Consider the following 20314-nt stretch of genomic DNA (forward strand, 5'->3'; position numbering starts at 1 on the left):
GGACATTATAATTCAATTTTGTAACATCTATGTTTTTTTTCTATCCTATTCTCCATCATCCCCCCACACCCCGCCTGAGGAACATCTGGGAGGATGTAAATCATGATAGCTCAACTGAACCACATAGGCGAGACATTTGCTTACTATGCACAAAGAGCCCCTCACTTTGAGAGGTTACTCTCACACTGTCACTGGTGAGACTCAATCTCTGGTCATTCTTTCCAAACTTCACCCTTATGACCAGTTGAGCTATCCATGCGCGCCTTTGCAATCTAAATTTAATACTACTGAATGTGGTCAGAAAGTAGAGTATGTATGTGTAGCAACAATTCTGAATAACCCTTTTGCCCTTAGAAGTCGTCTGAAACTAATGTGTGTATGTGTAGCAACAGTTCTGTATAACCCTCTTGCATTGCATGCCTAATTGTCTGCTTATGATTTGTAACGTATTTGCATGCATGGAAACATTTGGCAGCTGCATGGCCACCTACTTGCCTACTTGTCTCCTTACCAGCAAAACCACCTTATTTTCCAATTCCCATATATATGCATGCGCTGCTTTTCTTCATTCTGATTTCAAAAACAAACACAATAATGTAATATTCTGATTCTCAGCATTTTTCCTTTCTTTTTCTTAAATTTTCCAAAAAAATAAAAATAAAAATTGATATTATTTGTTGTCTTTAATCTCATCTCTTACTCCAAGAGTTTCTCAGATTTTCAGGAATTAATCCGTTTCCTGAGGTTCAGGATCGAATCATACTGCTAATTTAGGTACGTATGTATGTTATTTCTATTGAAGATTACATGATGAGTTTCAGTGTGGATTATTTATGAATTATAATTCTTAGTAATTCGTAAATGAAATAACATTCTCGAGAGTATACACATCCTATATTCATATTGTTTGATAAGTCATTTTTATTTCTAGAATACTATTTAAGGAAAGAGTTGTTTCGTCAATAGCTATTCGGATGGGCATGGTATTAAGTTATTTTTAAATTTTTAAAAATAATTTTTTTTTGTTATGCTTAATTTAATTTGTCATTATATTAACTATTTCAACATGTAATCTCTGACATAAAAATTAATCATATTTTTCTATTGACTAATAAAAATTTGTCAGATTCGATCTTCCGTTATTGAATTTTTCGGCCAGTCATATATTTTAGTTATTGAAGTTAAACTTCTAATTTCTTACCTTAATACTTTGAATATAAATACATTTGGCCATGTGGGTATCAATGTATTATAAACTTTTGATGCATATATTATATATTATAGGAATAAGGATCAAATAGGCCACTGAACTGCACATCAAACTACAATTAGGACATCGAACTCAAAAAAAAAAACAAAAAAAAAAAAAGTCCCTTAACTACACAAATTTATACAATTAGGTCTAAAATGACATGTCCGGCCTTTTTTTTTTTTAATTTTTAATTAAATTTTTGTTTAAAATTATTTTTAAAATTCATAATCTCCACGTCAGCAAAGTATTAGGTAAACAGGTCATTTTAGACCTAATTGCATGAATTTGTGTAGTTCAGAGACTCAATTGTATTTTTTTTTTTTTTAGTTCGATGGCCTAATTGCAACTTGGTGTGCAATTCAGTGGCCTATTTGACCATTTTTCCTATATTGTATATAGTTCTCCAACCAAAAGTAAGGGACTCATCCATCCTTAACCAAAGTTCAAGGGTTCGATCCTTGGCTTTGGGTATGGAGTAGCCTTAAATTTTCAGGCTAGCTGTCCCACCCAAAAGAGATGCCTACAATTCAGTAAGGGGATTAATCAATGTGTCCGATGGTGGAAACCATAGGTACACCAAAAAAAAAAAAAAATCTTATTAAAAATTTTGAACTGATTTTTAGATTTTTTGTGAATCCAATAGGTTATTATGGGTTTAGATAGTTGTAATTATGTTCTATTTAAATGTAAATTTAGCGCCAAACACCTTGTTTTCAAATGGCATGTAGTGACATCTCTTATGTGGGAGGTCATGATATCGGAACCTCAGTAGAGGTGTTGTTGACTCTTTGTGTTTTATTAGGTTGAGAATGTAATAGAGTCAGTAGCATTCAAAAGAAAAATGTAAATTTAGCCCAAATATTATATATTAAAATTTCATATAGCCCAAATAATACCCAAAATGGTCCCTCGACTATAGCTAAATTCACAAATTGGTCATCGACTTTCAATTTCAACCAATTAAGTCCTTAACTTTGTAATTTTGACACGATTTGGTCCTCCATCTATTTGACCGTTTGTTGACCGTGATCGACAATCTCCAGAAGAACCTTCAGCTCTCGTCGAAGCACGTGGTGGCCTCCCGGATAACGTTGCACTGGTTCGGAAACACGTCATCTTCTTCGCTCTGGTACGAACTCAACTACATTGAATCCTAAGGGAGGATGAAGAAAGGCTACCGGATTTGGTAGATTGCTTTCGGCAGTGGATTCAAATGTAACAGTGCGGTCTGGAAATGCAACCAGAACCTTAAAAAATCGACGATGGACCATGAAATTACATATATATCCTCAAAAATCACAGTCAACAAATGGTCAAATAGACAGAGGACCAAATTGTATTAAAATTATAAAGTTAATGACTTTATTGGTTGAAATTGAAAGTCAAAGACCAATTTGTGAATTTAGCTATAGTCGATGGACCATTTTGGGTATTTACTCTATTATATATTAAAATTTCATATAGTAAAATTGAAAGCAAAAATTATATATATTTTTCTCTGTTAAATTCAAAAATATTTTGAATATTTAGTCTAAAAAATATTCGAATTAGATTGGATGCATGGAAGGGAAGTAAAATAAAAAATAGAAAATAAAACCGAACCGAATTGCCCAAACCTAAAGTTAATTACTGAAATGGTTCCTTGACTATAGCAAAATTATCAATTTGGTCCCAAGTTAACAGAAGTCTAACGGCAAAACTAACGGAGGATCAAATTGCTTAAGATTTTTAAAGTTAAGGGACTTAATTGATCAAAAAAAAAATAGTCAAGAATCAAATTGATAATTTCGCTATAGTCAAGGGACCATTTTGATAATTAACTCAAAATTAAAAAAAATAATGAATGACGGACTAAAATTAATAATTAATAAACACATAAAATAACTAAATGTAAATGTATACCATATCTAAGTAACAACTGACAATTGTAAATATAATAACTTAATCTAACGTTAAAGACCAAAGAGAATAGCTATTCCGAGTAAGATATTAGAGTATAATATGTTTTTGTAATATTTAATTTGGCATGCATTTACTATTTCAATTTTGAACAAGTAATCTCTAACGTAAAAATTAGTCATTTTTTTTCTATTGACTAATACAAATTTTTCAGTTCAATTTATATTACGGAGTATTGTTTTATTTTTTATTTTTAGCCAGTCATAAAATTAAATACAAACTTCTAAATTCTAATCATTATGTCAAGCAATCGTTATGCCATGGAACCGTGTTCACCATTCATGGTGAACACGGTCCCAAACGGTAACGGTGCTTATCTTCCACCAATCTTTTTTTTTGTTTTGTTTTTTTTTTTTGTTTTTTTAATTAACAACGCGACTTTTTTTCTTCATATTCACATTTTGCAGTTTTACTTGTTATTCGCGCAAGTTTCTTCAACACTCATAAATTATGAATGTGCAGTTATAAAATTATGAATTTTCTTTTATGAGATTATGAATTTTTTGTTATGAAATTATGAATTTTCTGTTATGAGATTATGAATGTACAGAAAATTCATAATTACATAACTCTAAATTCATAATCTCATAACAGAAAACTTTTATGAGATTATGAATTTTCTGTTATGAGATTATGAATGTACAAAAAATTCATAATTACATAACTGTAAATTCATAATCTCATAATAGAAAATTCATAATTTAATAAATGTAAATTCATAATATGAACATAGAATGCAAAACGCCGTTAACAACATCTTAACTAATTTTTTTTCTGGTAAAAACGATGTCGTTTAGGACCGTGTTCACCAAGCATGGTGAACATGTTTCCACGGCATAATTTGCGTCTGTCAAGCATATTGTACTCAAATAGCATCTCTATGATTCTCCTTGAGAGGATGTCACAGGCCAGATCGAAGCGTGGTGGTGTGGTATTGACTCTTTGAACTACAATCAAGGTTGCAAAAATTGCGCTTGGGCGACAAAATCGCCGTTCTAGGTGGTCGGCCGCCTGGGCGCCGAGTAGGTCGTCGTGGACTAGGCGGCCTAGGTAGTCATCTAGGCGACCTATAGTTAAGGTCTGCTCAGGACACCTCATGGTCTGACAAAAAAAATTAATAAACAACTGATTTTACAAAATATTTGTGTATAAATCACTAATACAATCCATTAGTCAAAATTAATAACACAATTCAGTATTTTTTTTTGAATACTACAGGCTCCATTACATGTAGTATTTGTTCATAGTTATTTTCTTAACTTAATGAAACACAAAAGGTCAATATCCCTCTCATATAAGAGAACAACCTGTGACATCGGACCACATCCTTTGCACACAATTCAGTATATAATATTCGCTAACAGCTCATTACTAATTGTAAATTTATTTCTAATCTTCCGACTTTTGACTTTATCGCATTTGATTTTGTGTTGTGGTCACGTAACCGTTAATCCGGAACAATTTAGCGTTTTGAATATTCCTCCAATTCAATACACTACTGAGGAAATGAGGAATTGAGGATAGCGATTTCCCAATAGTCAACTAGCTAGCTAGCAGCCCAAGTTAGATAGATTAAACAAAATATATTTTTTAATTTCACATACACATCAGATCTTGGACTATATATATAAGTTCAGTAGCTTTAATTTTGCTTAATTAGCTTAGCTTAGCTTTTTGGTTTGCAATTTCAGAACCAAACATTATATTGTAGCTTCAGACGGGGAGTACTAAGCTCATACATCTTCGCAAAATTTGTTAATAACAACTCGCAAATAACGCTACTAAATCCAAGGTGTGTATATCAGTGTATGTGAACAAATATTTCATCTGATCTTTATTACGGATTACTAAAATTCTTAATTTCTGGTAGTAATTACTAATTAGTAGTATTTTATGATCGTTTTCTTGTAATTTTTTTTTTTTTTTAGATTCCATATATACTTTTTTCAAATTTCTCATTTTTTGTTTTTGGTTTCCCTTTATATAACCTATATGGAGACATTTTAAAGGCACCAACTTATAAAATTACAGTACTATTTACCCTCAAAGTTATTATTATTATTATTATTATTATTATTATTATTATTATTATTATTATTATTATTATTTTAAAGATTTCCACAAATTTGGAAGAAATATAGGTATCATATCCTCATATGTAGAGGTCTAATCTAAGTAGTATACATTTTATTCTGTTAAAATTTGTTACTTTTCAATCCACTCAAATGGTTTACATTATATACTACTAATTACGTTAATTTCAACTTTAATTTGGTTCATAACTTATTAATTTTTACTCTTAATCTTCAAATTTAATATCAGCTTAAATTAATTTAATGTTTAATTAATTAAAATATGCACTTTTAATTTTAACATTGGTCACTCTTCTAAAAAAAAATGTAAAAGTAAAACATCTTTTAATAAAAAGATCAAATATTGAAAAAAAAAACAATTAAAATCAAGAAACTAAAACTGAAATAAACTTTGATCTTATGTTATGAAGTTGGCAATCATTATGCAATTATATAGACTACTGAATACATATCTACTAATCTACAAATCAACAATACAAATCTAAAAAAGAACCAATAATGTTAGACCCTTATTAACTGAAATAAAAAAATATTGGTGTAATTATTTCTTAAAATGAATGGTTCATATTATTTTGATTTTAATATTATTTAATAATTTTTTTTATTTATCCTCTATTATATTATTTTCTTTCATTAAATAACCCTAAATTTCGTTAGTATAAACTTTAGTAACAGAATATTCCATTAACTATTTATTATTCTTAATAACTTATTCATCAATTTCTATAAAAAGGTATTAGGTTCGAACCCAATCCCAATTAGAGTTGACATAATTGTTAAACATATACTACGAATATGTTATAACGTAATAAAAATATATATATAATATAAATTTAATAATTTATAATAAACTTTGGTAAAATAATTAGCCCGACTAAATACATAGCATTCAAAGTTGAGCATCAAAGATTATAAATCAGGAACTTTAAAAATCATTTGATTTTCTTGCATTTAAAAAAAAAAAAACAAATTTAGATTAAGTTTGTTTGTTTTTTTTTTTTTTCGTTTAATTAATCTTCTTTTGATTATTTAGAACAAAACTTAATATTTCAATTATGCTTTTGCATTATTGGAATGATTTACACTACTGGAAATTATGAAATTTCCGACCACCTGAAAGTGATCTTAAATTAAGTTGATACCAAAAAAGTGGTCGAAAATAGCAACAAAGGTTTTTCCGGATACCAAAAGTGGTCCGAACAAGGCTTTCAACTTGATTTAAGATCACTTTCAGGTGGTCGGAAATTTCATAATTTCCAGTAGTGTTAGGTCATTATGGTATTAATAATTTTTGTATGTATTTTTAATGATTTAGGTCATAATGGTACAATTGTACATTACTTTACAAATATTATACTATTATTTTTTTATCGGACAAAATTGTTCTTAGATCATTTTCAGACCTGCGCGACCTAACTACAAAGTTGTTGATCATAAATACAACTACACCTGGACTCTAAAACGGTACGACCATTTTTCAAGAATTGACAATGTTGACATCCCACTGACCCCAATTGAATAAGTTTACAAATCAAAATATTATCAATGCATGAAAACTTCTAAAGAAATTTGTAAGTTAATTTAATTTTTACTATATCATTATAACAATGTCTATTGTGACTATATATTTTGAATTATTTATTAGCAATTGTAGCAATTGTCATTGACAAATTCTCAAAGCAATTTGTCTCAACAACGAATGGAAATTAAAAAAAAAATCAATGATTTCATTATTGTTGATGAAAAGTATGTACGACACTTTATTACTCCTATTAAATTAAATAAATTAGTAGCTACAACAAAAAATAATACATATATATTTAATTAATTTAGAATTAGATGTCTATAATGCCTTTATTTTTTTTTTAAATATTCATTATGAAAAAATTTAAAAAGAGATATAATTTCATTAGTTATATTATCTTTATTTTTTACAATTCAAAGATTCCTTACCTTCAAATTTATTAATTTATTATATTCACTACATTGTCCGTTATTTTATTTTATTTTATTTTTACATTATCTTGTAATTGAATATCAAAGTTATAATACAAAATATGTTATATATATTTATTTACCAAGTATTTTATACAAATATAATAAATATTAATATTTTTGTTCAATACTTTCACATGATAACCTACCATACACATCTCACAACACATGAAACATATAGGGGAAAAACTGTCACTACCAATATCAATAGGTGCTTGTAAGATAAAGAGTTCATAGTACAACTAAGATCACAATCATATACACAGCAAGGCAAATCTAAAGCTTCCTACACTATAATCTCATTGCACGATGTATCCCTCTATGCTAGGCAAATTATGTTGTGGAACCGTGTTCACCTTACAAGGTGGACACGGTTTCAAAACTGTTCATAATTATGAATATATAGTTCAAAAATTATGAACATATAGTTCTATAATTATGATCGAACATAAGAGTTGTGAACATAATTATGAATATAGAGATTCAATAATTGTGAATATAGGTTGAGAAAGTATGTTTGAGTAGATACTACAATGTAATAGAGCCAGTAGCATTCAAAAATGTATATTTAAAAAAATAAAAAATTGTAACATATGAATTCATAAGTTTTTCTTGTGCATATGATTAGAATCTCAATTGTTGTTATATGTGAACTATTAATTTTGTAAACTTTCATTGATATTTTGAAATATTATTATTATTTTTCCTATAAGAGTGATTAGATAATAAATTTTTTGCCCCAACTTTTTAAAAAGAATAATTGTGAATATGAAGTTCAAAAATTATGAATATATAACTTTATAATTATGAACATATAATTCAGTAATTATGAACATAGAGTTCTGTAATTGGGAATATAGAGTTCAATAATTATGAATATGAAGTTTAAAAAAATTATGAATATGAAGTTAAAAAAAATTATGAATATATAACTTTGTAATTATGAACATAGAACCGTATTCACCTTGCAAGGTGGATACGGTTCCACAGCATAACGATTGTTTATGCTACCACCAGTAACCCAATTGCACATGACACACTACCAAAAAAAAAAGAAAAAAAAAACAAAACAAAAACAAAAAAGAGGACATGTACTGAAGATAAAGATAATGATAATGCTACCCAGAAGAGAATTAAGAAAAATTAAAGAAATTTAAATCAAAAGTAGTATTTATTTAGATTATCACTTTTAGACTAAGTATTTAGACTAGCGTTATTACAAAGTTGCAAACATTTATTTTAGTGACAATTATAATCAATCTCTCATATATTATCTTGCATTTATATACTTTAAATTACCGATTTAAATAAACAAATTCAACATTTATTTACCTATGCATGAACATCTCATATATAATATTGCATTGATATACTTTAAAATACTTATTTAAAATTAATTATTGACATTATCCCATTCACGCATAAACGCATAAAAAACTAGTAAAATAATAAGAGTCAACGTTAGTAATGTTATAACAAGAATACAAACTATCTTGGCATAATAATGTGAATTTATAACTTGTACATTTTGATTTAATTTATACCTTGTACAATGATAAGATATTTCTAAAGTTGTCATTTTTCACTTTTTACTTTTTCTTTTATTTATGTACAAACTTTAATTTAGTAACTATTAACTATTTATTATTTTTAACTTACTCATTGCAAAATATTTTCTAACCTTTTAATAATAATAATAATAATAATAATATATTATTATTATTATTATATCAATTAAAATAGTGTTCACAAAATGATATTTGTGTCAATTTTTTTGAAAACTTTCTAGGTTTCCAAATGACCAAATTGGTTAAATTTATATTTTTAAAATAGAGGACTTAATTGAACACAAAAAATTGTCGAGGACCAAATTGATAATTTTGTAATAGTTGATGGACCATTTAGGTAATAAACTCGTCATTTTAGTTTATGATAATTGCTAATACCAAAATTAGTTCTTAATATATAATTAAATATGTGCCATTTTACTCCTACGTTTTAATTTTTTATTTGCCTTGCAATACAATACATAGAAGAGAATTAGTAATTTAAAAAAAAAAAAAAAAAAAAAAAAAAGAGAATTAGTGATAGTATAATGTAATATGATATTAAATGCCAAATAAAAAAATAGTAGGTGATGACGAAGTTAACAAGGAATCAAAATTATAGATATTTAAAAGTCTAAGCTGATATCAAAATTACACATATTTAAGTCAGGTAGGGTTACAATGCAGAGGTTTGATTTACCTAATGTATTTTTTTTTTAGATAGTAATTGTAAGTTTCTCTCCTTAAAAAAAGAAAAGAAAAAAAAAATCGTAGTTGGATTGCACATTTATATTAGTCATCGTTGATGAGTGTAGTTTTTGGCAAGGAACATTGAATACCAATTAGCAAGAGCACGGGACCATTTTAACATAATGGATTGAAAGTAGAAAGTAGGGAATATGGCAATATAATGGAATAGAGAAGTAAAAAGTTATTTTTTGACATTTTACAGATAGAGATTCTGTCTCCATTTGCAAGGAAATGGAGATGGAGTCAGGAGTAGATGTAGATGATCTTTTCTTAAAACTGCACCCATGCATGCCAACAACCACCAGGATCGGCATAGTGGGTGCAGGCCCAAGTGGACTTTCTGCTGCTTATGCACTCATTAAGCTTGGTTACTCTAATGTCGCTGTTTTGGAGAAGCATCATTCTGCAGGAGGCATGTGTGAGTCCATTGACATTCAAGGTATGCCATTTCAGTTTCTTGGTTTTTTTTTTTTTTTTTTTTTTTTTTTTTTTTTTTGAATGACGAGGGAAATTCATAGCCATTATTTGAAGGTCTATAGGCCGCTACAATTGAAAATCAAACTTGTAACATTGTGGTTACTGATTCAACAAGTTGAATACACACACACACATACATGGTATTTGTTCAAAAAGTTTGATGTGTTTGGTTGGAAATAGTGTTAGTTGTTAACTTAGAGGTGGGGGTTTGATTCCTAAGTTATATAAAAGTTAAAAAAATGTAACAATATAAATTAAAAAATAAATAAATGGGCTGGCCCGTTTAGCACTTCAGCCCGCCCAACACGGGTTGGGATTTTCCCAACCTGTGTAAAAATGGACCGGGCCAGGTTAGCCCATTTCTAGATGAACCCAAGACAGACCCGTCCGTATGGACTGGGTTGACCCGTTTTGACAGCTCTAACTGATAGTTGAACTTGTAACATTGTGATTACCGATTCCGGCTTACCCTTTTTGACAGCTCTAACTGAGAGTCGAACTTGTAACATTGTGATTACTGATTCAATAGTCTAACCAACTTAACTGGTTACCCCTAGGAGGCCACCCCCATGCCGACTTGGTTGGAAGGCCATTAGAATGTTCCTATTAGAGTTGAATTTGTAACCTTGTAGTTACCGAGTCAATGACCCAACAAACATGGTTGGAATTTCCCCTGCTGTTTATTTCTCAAAGTGACACACTGAACTGATTAAACAAAAAAAGAAACATGAAATCAATTAGAAAGGGTTCAAAGTTAAAGAATGCAAGAGTTGCAAATATATCCACTCCCTCCAGCTTCTTCAAAATTTCAAAAATGTTTTCTACTACAACAAAGTTCTGAAAACATATACTGTCATCTCTCACAGGTAGAACATATGATTTGGGAGGTCAAGTTCTTGCTGCAAACAGTGCTCCCACCATCTTTCACCTGGCAAAAGAAGTTGGGGCTGAAATAGAGGAAATGGACACCCATAAACTTGCTCTTGTTGACTCAGATTGGGCATATACTGATATGAGAGTTGCAGAAGACTATATATCTGTTATTCCAATAACTTTGAAGCTCCAGGTAATTTGTTACTTACTTCTTTTATACTTAGAAACTTGCATATATAATTCCAATTATATTGATGATCTTTTGTGTGCAGGATGAGGTGAAGGCGACGAACAGAATTGGAGTATATTCTGTGAGTGAGATAGCCTCAGATGTTACTCCAGAGTTTCTTAAGGATAAGGGGTTGAAATCTGTTCCAAAATCAGTGGCTTATGGATACACAGCTTCTGGATATGGGTTCATTCAGGATATGCCTTATGCTTACATCCATGAATTCATCAGAACCTCAATGGCAGGAAAGATCCGCCGTTTTAAAGGAGGTTATACGAGTGTTTGGAAGAAGCTAAGCGAAGCCATGCCAATAAAGTTTGAGTGCAATACTGAAGTGCTATCGATCAAGCGCAACTCCTCTGGTGTCTGTGTTGATGTCAGGCATAGGAATGGTGCTTTGCAGGCCATGGAGTTTGATAAAATCATAATCTCGGGTGCTTTTCCCTTTCACAATGGGAGAACTTATAGATCACCTTCCCAAAAAACAGCAGGTTTTTTTTCTTAAATTTTTTCTTCATTTGACATTTAATGATGGAAATGGAGGGAAAGGAGAAAATTTGGGACTACCATGGTGTTGGGCAGAGGCCGGTAAAGGCCAAGTCTAACTAACATCCGGTGGCTGGGAGATTGTTGGGCGGAGGCCAGTAAAGGGCTTAAAAGGCCAAGTCCAGAACCCAGTGTCACGAAAATGTGATGGCAGTCTGTAAGGAAATAAAGTTGCGCCTTTGTTACTACCATGGTGTTGGGCAGAGGCCGGTAAAGGCCAAGTCTAACATCCAGTGGCTAGGGGATTGTTGGGCGAAGGCCAATAAAGAGCTTAAAAGGTCAAGACCAGAACCCAGTGTCACGAAAATGTGATGGCAGTTGTTAGAGAAATAGGGTGTTAGTTGAGAGGATCTCTCTTAGCCTAAGTTTTAGGTATTTGAAACCTATGGCTAGGATTAGTTCTTGTCTAATATAAATAGCTCTATACCTCCTTGTACATTGACACACAGAACATATAGAAATATACACTTGAGTTTATTGTTTAACATGGTATCAGAGCCTTGAGGTGACTGGGTAGTGGGTGTTGGTCAGAAAGAGGAGGCGACGCCGGCGGGAGAGGCGGAGCAGCCACCGGAGTCCTCACGCGCCGGCGCAGTCCTAGGGTTCCGACGCCACACGCCGGTGCGTGGGCAGTTCTCCGGCGTCTTCTCCGGTCGCGGCCGGTACCGTTGGGCTCGTCTCTGAACACCCAACGCGTCTGCAGTGGTGGTGTACTCCGGTGTTGCGAAGGGCTACTGCGTTTTGGACTGCTACGTGTTGGACTGCTGCATTTTTTGGACTGCTGCGTTGTGGACTGCTGCATTTTTGGACTGCTGCGTTTTCGGGTTGGTCTGTTTTGTTTATTATGGCTGAGGAGAGTGAGCAGAGGATGGAGGGCTGCGTCGAGTGGTTCAGTGAGGGGTTTGGGTTCATAACCTCCGACGACAGCAGCGAGGATCTGTTTGTTCACCAGTTTGGTGTCAGCCGAGAAAGAGAGACAGTCAAGAGAGGTGATAGGGGAGGTCCATGAAGCTGGGTGGTCTGAGGTCCACGAAGCTGAGGAATAATTAGGCAGTAGTTTTCTTTTGTTTATCGTATTCATATTAATAAGTCTTGAGCTTTGTATTTTGTTTATCATAGTTTGTCGCTTTAAGTTAACTTGGTATGGGAGCAATTCTAGGGTCTGAGTTGAGTCAAGTGCAGCTTGTTCAGTGTGCGTAAACAGGGGTGTTGCAGGAGTGGGGCGGACCTGGCATATGCCGCGGGGGAGGCCGACGGCTGAAGAGTGATTCAGAGTGAATCAGTTTACGTACATGCACCAGGGAAACGCTGTAGTGTTAGGCAGCGTTGATAAGGGTGCATGGTGAGAGGGACAGGTGCACTGTGGTCTAGCAGCGCTAAGGATTTGTGGAGTGTGAGGCAGGTACGCTGTGGTGTTAGGCAGCGGTGATAAGGGTGTGGGGAGTGAGAGGCAGGTGCGGCGCTGTGGTGATTGGCCTAGTTTTTGTTGGCTCCGTAGGAGCATTGTTGATGCGACAAGGTGCGTTGTGGACTGGTTTGGCACAGCGTGGTTCGAAGGTTGTTTGAGTGGTTCAAGACTTGGGCTTATGAGTCTAGGTGTGGAGTCCTATGGTTCATGTGATACATATGTAACAAGTTGGATGCTCCAACTTGAGGGGGAGTGTTAGAGAAATAGGGTGTTAGTTGAGAGGATCTCTCTTAGCCTAAGTTTTAGGTATTTGAAACCTATGGCTAGGATTAGTTCTTGTCTAATATAAATAGCTCTATACCTCCTTGTACATTGACACACAGAACATATAGAAATATACACTTGAGTTTATTGTTTAACAGCAGTCTATAAAGAAATAAAGTTGCGCCTTTGTTACTAGCTATAGCTTTTGGCGTAGTGGTAAACGTTTGATCCAAACACATGGAACTAAGAATTTTAACTATCTTTTCTTCATTTTTGTATATGTGCAGGATTGTTTTGTGACAAAATGGATATGAGCACACTGGAAAAGGATCTGTTCAGCAAAGTACAAACAATTGAATACTATACATCTGTGTTGGAGATAGATGGATTGGAGCACTTACCAATGGGCTTCTACTACTTTGAGAACTTCATGGAAGATCCAGCAGCAATTGGGAATCCTGTTGCAATGCAGAAATTTTACACAGACACCAATGTTTTCTTGTTCTGGTCTTATGGAAATTCTATCGACATTTTAGGATCAGAGGTAATGGAGCTTGCGAAAAAGGCTGTCATAAAAATGGGTGGTCAAGTCAAGAAGGTTATTTTACAGAGACACTTCAAATACTTCCCTCATGTCAACTGTCAAGGTACACTAAAGCTCGGCCTGCAAATAATGTTTCGTTTTTTACTCTTTGGCTTCTGATATAGTATTCTGAAGCAGATATGAAAGATGGATTTTACGAAAAGCTGGAGACTCAACTGCAAGGCCAGCTTAACACATACTATGTTGGCGGGCTTATGGCGTTTGAGTTGACAGAGAGAAATGCATCGTATTCCATGGCTCTAATTCGCAAGCATTTTGCAAATGACTTGGTTGTTCCAACTTTCCCATATGTTAAGGTACAAAACTTCAGATGAGATGATTTTAAGTTTAGCAGAAAGTCATTTGGTTGATTTTTATACATACTTTGGATTTGCAGAGACTATTTCCATTGAAGTCGAGTTCTGAAGGCTTAGCTTTCAAGCAACTAGACGAAATCCCTGGGGTGAAATTTCCCGAGCTTTCTTCACTTGACAGCTATTTGAGGCACTGGGGAACGCTCGGTGTTACAGAAAACAAGACCCTTTATACTTGGCTCAATGAGAAAGGAGATGTGTTGGATAGAAGGACTTACAAGGAGGTTCATACAAATGCGTTTACTATTGCTCAGAAGCTCTTAACTTCTCAGAAACCAGCCATTAAGCCTGGCGATAAGGTCCTCCTGATCTATGTCCCTGGACTTGACTTCGTAGATGCCTTTTTCGGGTGCCTGAGAGCAAGAGTCATCCCGATACCCACCATTCCTCCCGATCCAACACAACGAGGCGGTGGACAAGCACTTCTCCACATTGCTAACATCGCTAAAGTATGCAATCCGGTTGCTATACTATCCACCTTCAGCTACCATGTAACTGTTCGTATCATGTCAGCGAAAAATATGTTATTTGGTAAAAGCAAAGATAAGTCCTCAAATTCCTGGCCGGATCTTCCATGGCTACATACTGACTCCTGGGTGAAGAAACCCAAACTTTTCAAGAAACCCAAAGATGAACAAGGTCAGCCACTCTCAGAGGACTTATGTTTTCTTCAGTTCACATCAGGCTCAACGACTGATCCTAAAGGAGTAATGATCACGCATGGAGGTGTTATCCACAATGTAAAGTTGATGAGGAAAAGATACAAGAGCACATCGAGGACTATTCTAGTCAGCTGGCTCCCTCAATACCACGATATGGGACTGATCGGGGGACTTCTTACTATTCTAGTGAGTGGTGGCTCTGGAATACTATTCTCTCCGGTAACTTTCATGAAGAACCCTTTGTTATGGCTGCAGACAATGAGTAAATGGCGTGCTACTCATAGTGCTGCCCCCAATTTCGCCTTTGAGCTTCTCGTGCGAAGATTAGAGTCTAGCAAGGAGGAGAATTTCGATTTATCCTCGATGCATTTCCTCATGAGTGCTGCTGAACCAATAAGGCAAACTACTCTTAAAAGGTTTGTTGAGTTGACTCAAAGTTTTGGACTCTCCCGAGAAGTAATGGCACCGGGTTATGGCTTGGCGGAGAATTGTGTGTTTGTAAGCTGTGCCTATGGAGAAGGGTTACCGGTTTTTGTTGATTGGCAAGGGAGGGTTTGTTGTGGGTATATAAAACAACCAAATACTGATGGTGTTGACATCAAAATTATTTCTCCTGAAACCGGTAAGGAGAATGATGATCCTGGAAAAGAAGGAGAAATCTGGATCAGTAGCTTGAGTGCAGGAATTGGATATTGGGGCTTGGAAGAATTGAGCCAAAAGACATTTGAAAATGATATTCTTAGCACTCCGGGCAAAAGGTACATCAGAACTGGAGATTTGGGTAGAATCATTGATAGCAAATTATTCATAACCGGGAGGACAAAAGATCTAATAATAGTTGCAGGGAAAAATATATACACCTCTGATATCGAGAAAACAGTCGAGAGTTCATCTGAACTTGTGCGCCCTGGCTGCTGTGCTGTGGTTGGAATTCCCGAGGATGTTTTGGTTTCGAAAGGGATATTGACTCAACGAGCTTCGGATGAACTTGGATTGGTTGTGATTGCTGAAGTTCGAGATGGAAAGCCTCTCCCGTATGATGTTATGGATCATATTTGTACTCGTGTTGCAGAAGAGCACGGTGTTCCTATTGCTTCCATTGTGGCTATCAAACCAAGATCCATCAGTAAAACTACATCGGGGAAAATCAAACGATACGAGTGTGCCAAAAGGTTCATCAGTGGGACGTTAGACGTAATAGAAGAGCAAATGAATGGAGAAAGATCATTGCCTAGAAACGATGGAATCATAGTTCCAGCAAATGGCAAAATCAGCAAGACAGACATTGTAAATTTTTTGAAAGATCTGCTCTCTCAACAGACTGGAATTCCCGTTTCCAAGATCTCCACTGGTGAAACTCTGGTGTCTTATGGTGTCAACTCAATTGGCGTGGTCCGGGCAGCTCAAAAGATTTCATCTTTTTTCGGAATCAACATTGGGGCAATCGATATCTTTTCTGCAACCTGCATCGACGACCTGGCTGATTTCGTAGAAAGTCTCTTGGAGAAGAATCATCCTATGCTCACCAATTCAAGTGAAACAAAGATAAGTTCATCTGGAATCCCTTCTGTCGTTTCAACATTCGATAAGATCACCATTTGGTTAATTCACCTCGTGGCCCTCGCTTATGTTTCTCTCTTGCTGATAATTCCTGCTTATATATCAGTCTCTATGTTTAAACCACTGATCTTGGCAAACCAATCACCTTGGTTTTTCTACTTCATTTCCCTTGCATGTGCGCCTTTTTCTTGGATGCTATGCATCTTCTTAACGTGTATTTGCACAAGGCTTCTAGGCAATGCACTTCTTCAGCCAAACTATGTGCTCAACCCCGAGATCTCTGTGTGGTCAGTTGAGTTCGTAAAGTGGTGGGCACTTTATAAGGCTCAAGAGATATCCTCGAAAGTTCTTGCAGTGCATCTGAGAGGAACGGTTTTCCTCAATTACTGGTTTAAGATTCTGGGAGCCAAAATCGCTTCTTCTGCTCTTATTGACACAGTCGACATAACTGACCCGTTGTTAGTTTCAATCGATGAAGAAAGTGTGATCAGTGAAGGAGCATTGATTCAAAGCCACGAGGTTAAAAACGGGGTCTTGAGCTTTAGTGTTGTAAGGATTGGCAAAAGATCATCGATTGGTCCTTATGCTGTACTTCAGAAAGGGAGCATAGTTGGAGATGGAGCTGAAGTTCTTGCCCAGAATAAAAAAGCTGCAGCTAAAATTTCGAAGCCACTAAATGGCCACAAGGTTAGAGATAATAAATTCTAAATTTCATTTTCTTTTGCTCCAAAATCGCCCTAATTCCTACCATGTTGACAGGGAAAAGTAACTCGACGGATCAGGAAGAGAAATCATGGAAACCATAACTCCGTATTTCAACTCTTTGGGATCTACATGATTGGTTACCTTAACAGTTTATCAGCAGCTATTGCTTATCTCGTCTGGATTTGGTTACTGCAAAAACCTCCTTCCCTTCATCATTTTTTGTTCATTTGCATTGCCGGAGCTTTTCATTGGTTTCCATACATTATCATCACTTTCACAGCCATGTTCACCAGTTTGCCAGTAAGCACACTAAGCTTTGCTGGGATGGTGGCTGCAGGTTACACTGCTCATGGTCTCATCTTGAGCGTCTTCACGTTTATGTTAAACCATTTTGTTTCTCGAAAAGGAGACACAGACAAAATGACTCGAGAAAAATGGATTCTCCATCGAATGAATGTTGCATGTCACATAAGGTTTGCTAAACTTCTTTCAGGAACAGAACTGTTCTGTGTTTATTTACATTGGATGGGTGCGAAAATTGGGCAGCATTGTTCGATAAGAGCCATTAACCCTGTCGTGGAACCAGGTCTGGTTTCAGTTGCAGATGGGGTGCATCTTGGAGATTTTAGCAGAATTGTGCCCGGGTATCACACCACAGGTGGGTATATCTCTGGGAGAATTGACATTCGAGAAAACTCGGTTATAGGAAGTCAGGGCTTGATCCTCCCCGGTTCTTTCATCGAGAAAGATGTTATTCTCGGGGCACTCTCTGTTGCTCCACTGAATTCTGTTCTCGAGTGTTGTGGAACTTTTGTTGGCTCTGAAAATCTGGTTATGGTGAGAAACCAGACGCTCCCCTTGGATGACAGGATCGAAGAGATGGACCCCAAGTACAAGAAGGTTCTTGGTAGCCTTGCAGCGAACTTGGCAGCCTCGACCCTTAAGCTGAAATCGAGGTACTTCCATCGAATTGGTGCTGCAGGCAAGGGATCCTTAAGGCTCTACAACGTCTTGCCCGGTTTGCCAGATCACAAGATTTTCGGTCCGGGTGCTACCTATCCTGTCATTATCCGGCACAGCAATTGCTTGAGTTCTGATGACGATGCAAGGCTCGATCCCCGTGGTGCAGCAATAAGGATCCTACCACACGAGAGAACTACTACTACTACTACTACTCCACTACTTGATCTGACACTGAAGACGGGGAAGGCTTTTCATGCCCGTACTATAGGCGACTTTGCTACATGGCTCGTTTGTGGAGCGGCTGCTCGAGAAGAGCACGTGAAGCATGCTCCACACATTCGTGATGCGATGTGGGGATCACTGAGAAGACCGAATTCCTACACCGAGCTGCATTATTACTCGAATATTTGCAGGCTTTTCAGGTTTAAAGATGGGCAGGAAATGTATGTTAGGTTCAAGTTAAGGCCTTTTGATGAGAAGATTGGTGAGGAATATGGGGAGGTAGAGCCTAGAGGTATACTTCCTCCAGAAACCGGTGCTATTCCAAGAGACGAGAATGACAAACGCCCACTGCTTTTCCTAGCTGAAGATTTCAAATTTCGCGTGAGTTCTCCAGACAAGGTCCGTTATGTTCTTCAGCTGCAAATCCAACCAATTCCAGACGATGAAAGGGTACGCGAGACTCTACTAGATTGTACAAAGCCATGGGATGAGAAAGAAGTTCCATACATTGAGGTTGGGGAGATAACTATAGATCAAGTCCTCACAGAAAAAGAATCAGAAGAGCTCGAGTTTAATCCATTCTTCAGGTGTAATGAAATAGATGTCATCAGAGCTACTTCGTGCAACCAGAGTGCATCAATCGATCATGGGCGTTCACTGGTTTACGAAATATGCCAATATCTGAGGAACAGAAAGCCTCTCCCAGAGGCATGGAGGATCTTCTTAGATCAATCGGACGTAAAACTTGACCTCTCAGGCTGCCCTTTGGCAGCAAAACTCGAGAATAAGGATATGCCTAAGGCAACACTGGCAAGACAATGGTACGTGACGTTATGGCTAATGTCAGGGCAACCGTTTCTCCAAATCGTTCTTCCATACTTCCTCCTTGGGTTAGTGATCTACGCCCCGCTTAACTGCCTATTCTACACTCATGAGATGACACAGATACAGAAACAGTGGCTACTCCCTCTATGGTGGGGCGGGTCGGGAATCTTAGCAGGGCTTGTATGTGCTCTGAGCAAATGGGTACTGGTCGGAAAGAAGTACAAAGGGAAGACTGAGCCAATCTGGAGCAGAGGAATCTTCATGGACACCATATGGCAAGCCATAAGGACAGTGACGGGAGAATACTTCATGGAAACAGCGACCGGGACTTTTCTGATGGGGATTTGGATGAGATTGATGGGCTCAGAAGTGGCTCGGGATGGAGTATATATTGACAGCATGGGAGCTACTTTGAATCCCGACATGGTGAGAATTGAAGAGTATGGAAGTGTGGGAAGGGAAGCTTTGCTTTTTGGCCACATATATGAAGGTGGAGGGGAAGTGAAGTATGGGAGGATTAGTGTTAAGAATGGAGGATTTGTGGGCAGTAGAGCTGTGGCAATGCCTGGAGCAACCATAGATAGTGGAGGTAGCCTTGGAGCACTGTCACTAGCCATGAAGGAAGAGATTATCAAATAAATAATAAGAGAAGAATTTTACGATGTCCCGTGCTTAGGAGGAGAGTACAACTTTGTTAAACACAAAGTGCACTTCAAAAGAGTCTCCATTGCATTATGGACAGCCTTGTAGTCTTGGCAGAAAGTTGAAACTTCTGACATCAGTGTTAATATTGCATGTATGGAAGCTATGTACTATGAAATAAAGTTCTAATCTTATGAATCACAGCATTAGTGAGAATAATAAGCAAAAAATATGTGCTGTAATGCAAAGTCATGAGGTATAGGTTCCTAATAAATTGTGTCCATTTGAATTGAACTAGATATTAATCAAAATAAACTATATGTTCATTATATACATTATCATTATAAACCTGCATGCATTATACCAAAGGAAATGGAATATGTAT

The 20314-nt window shown here is 35.7% G+C and overlaps 1 protein-coding gene across 2 annotated transcripts; it reads left to right on the forward strand.

The window, feature by feature from the left end:
- The first annotated feature begins 670 nt into the window (after positions 1-670).
- On the forward strand, positions 671-20130 carry LOC109160273. Of its 2 annotated transcripts, XM_019308566.1 has the most exons (9): positions 671-774; positions 4903-5003; positions 9799-10035; positions 10940-11139; positions 11219-11666; positions 13681-14040; positions 14115-14293; positions 14374-17259; positions 17332-20130. In XM_019308566.1, exons 3-9 carry the CDS (start codon positions 9828-9830, stop codon positions 19924-19926), a joined length of 6876 nt encoding a protein of 2291 aa, XP_019164111.1. In that variant the 5' UTR covers positions 671-774; positions 4903-5003; positions 9799-9827; the 3' UTR covers positions 19927-20130. The 2 variants fall into 2 exon arrangements, with proteins under 2 accessions (XP_019164111.1, XP_019164112.1); XM_019308567.1 differs by lacking the exon at positions 4903-5003 and having other exon boundaries at positions 689-774.
- The last annotated feature ends 184 nt before the right edge of the window (positions 20131-20314 follow it).

Source organism: Ipomoea nil, unplaced genomic scaffold (assembly GCF_001879475.1).
Source record: "Ipomoea nil cultivar Tokyo-kokei standard unplaced genomic scaffold, Asagao_1.1 scaffold2845, whole genome shotgun sequence".
Lineage (NCBI taxonomy): Eukaryota > Viridiplantae > Streptophyta > Magnoliopsida > Solanales > Convolvulaceae > Ipomoea > Ipomoea nil.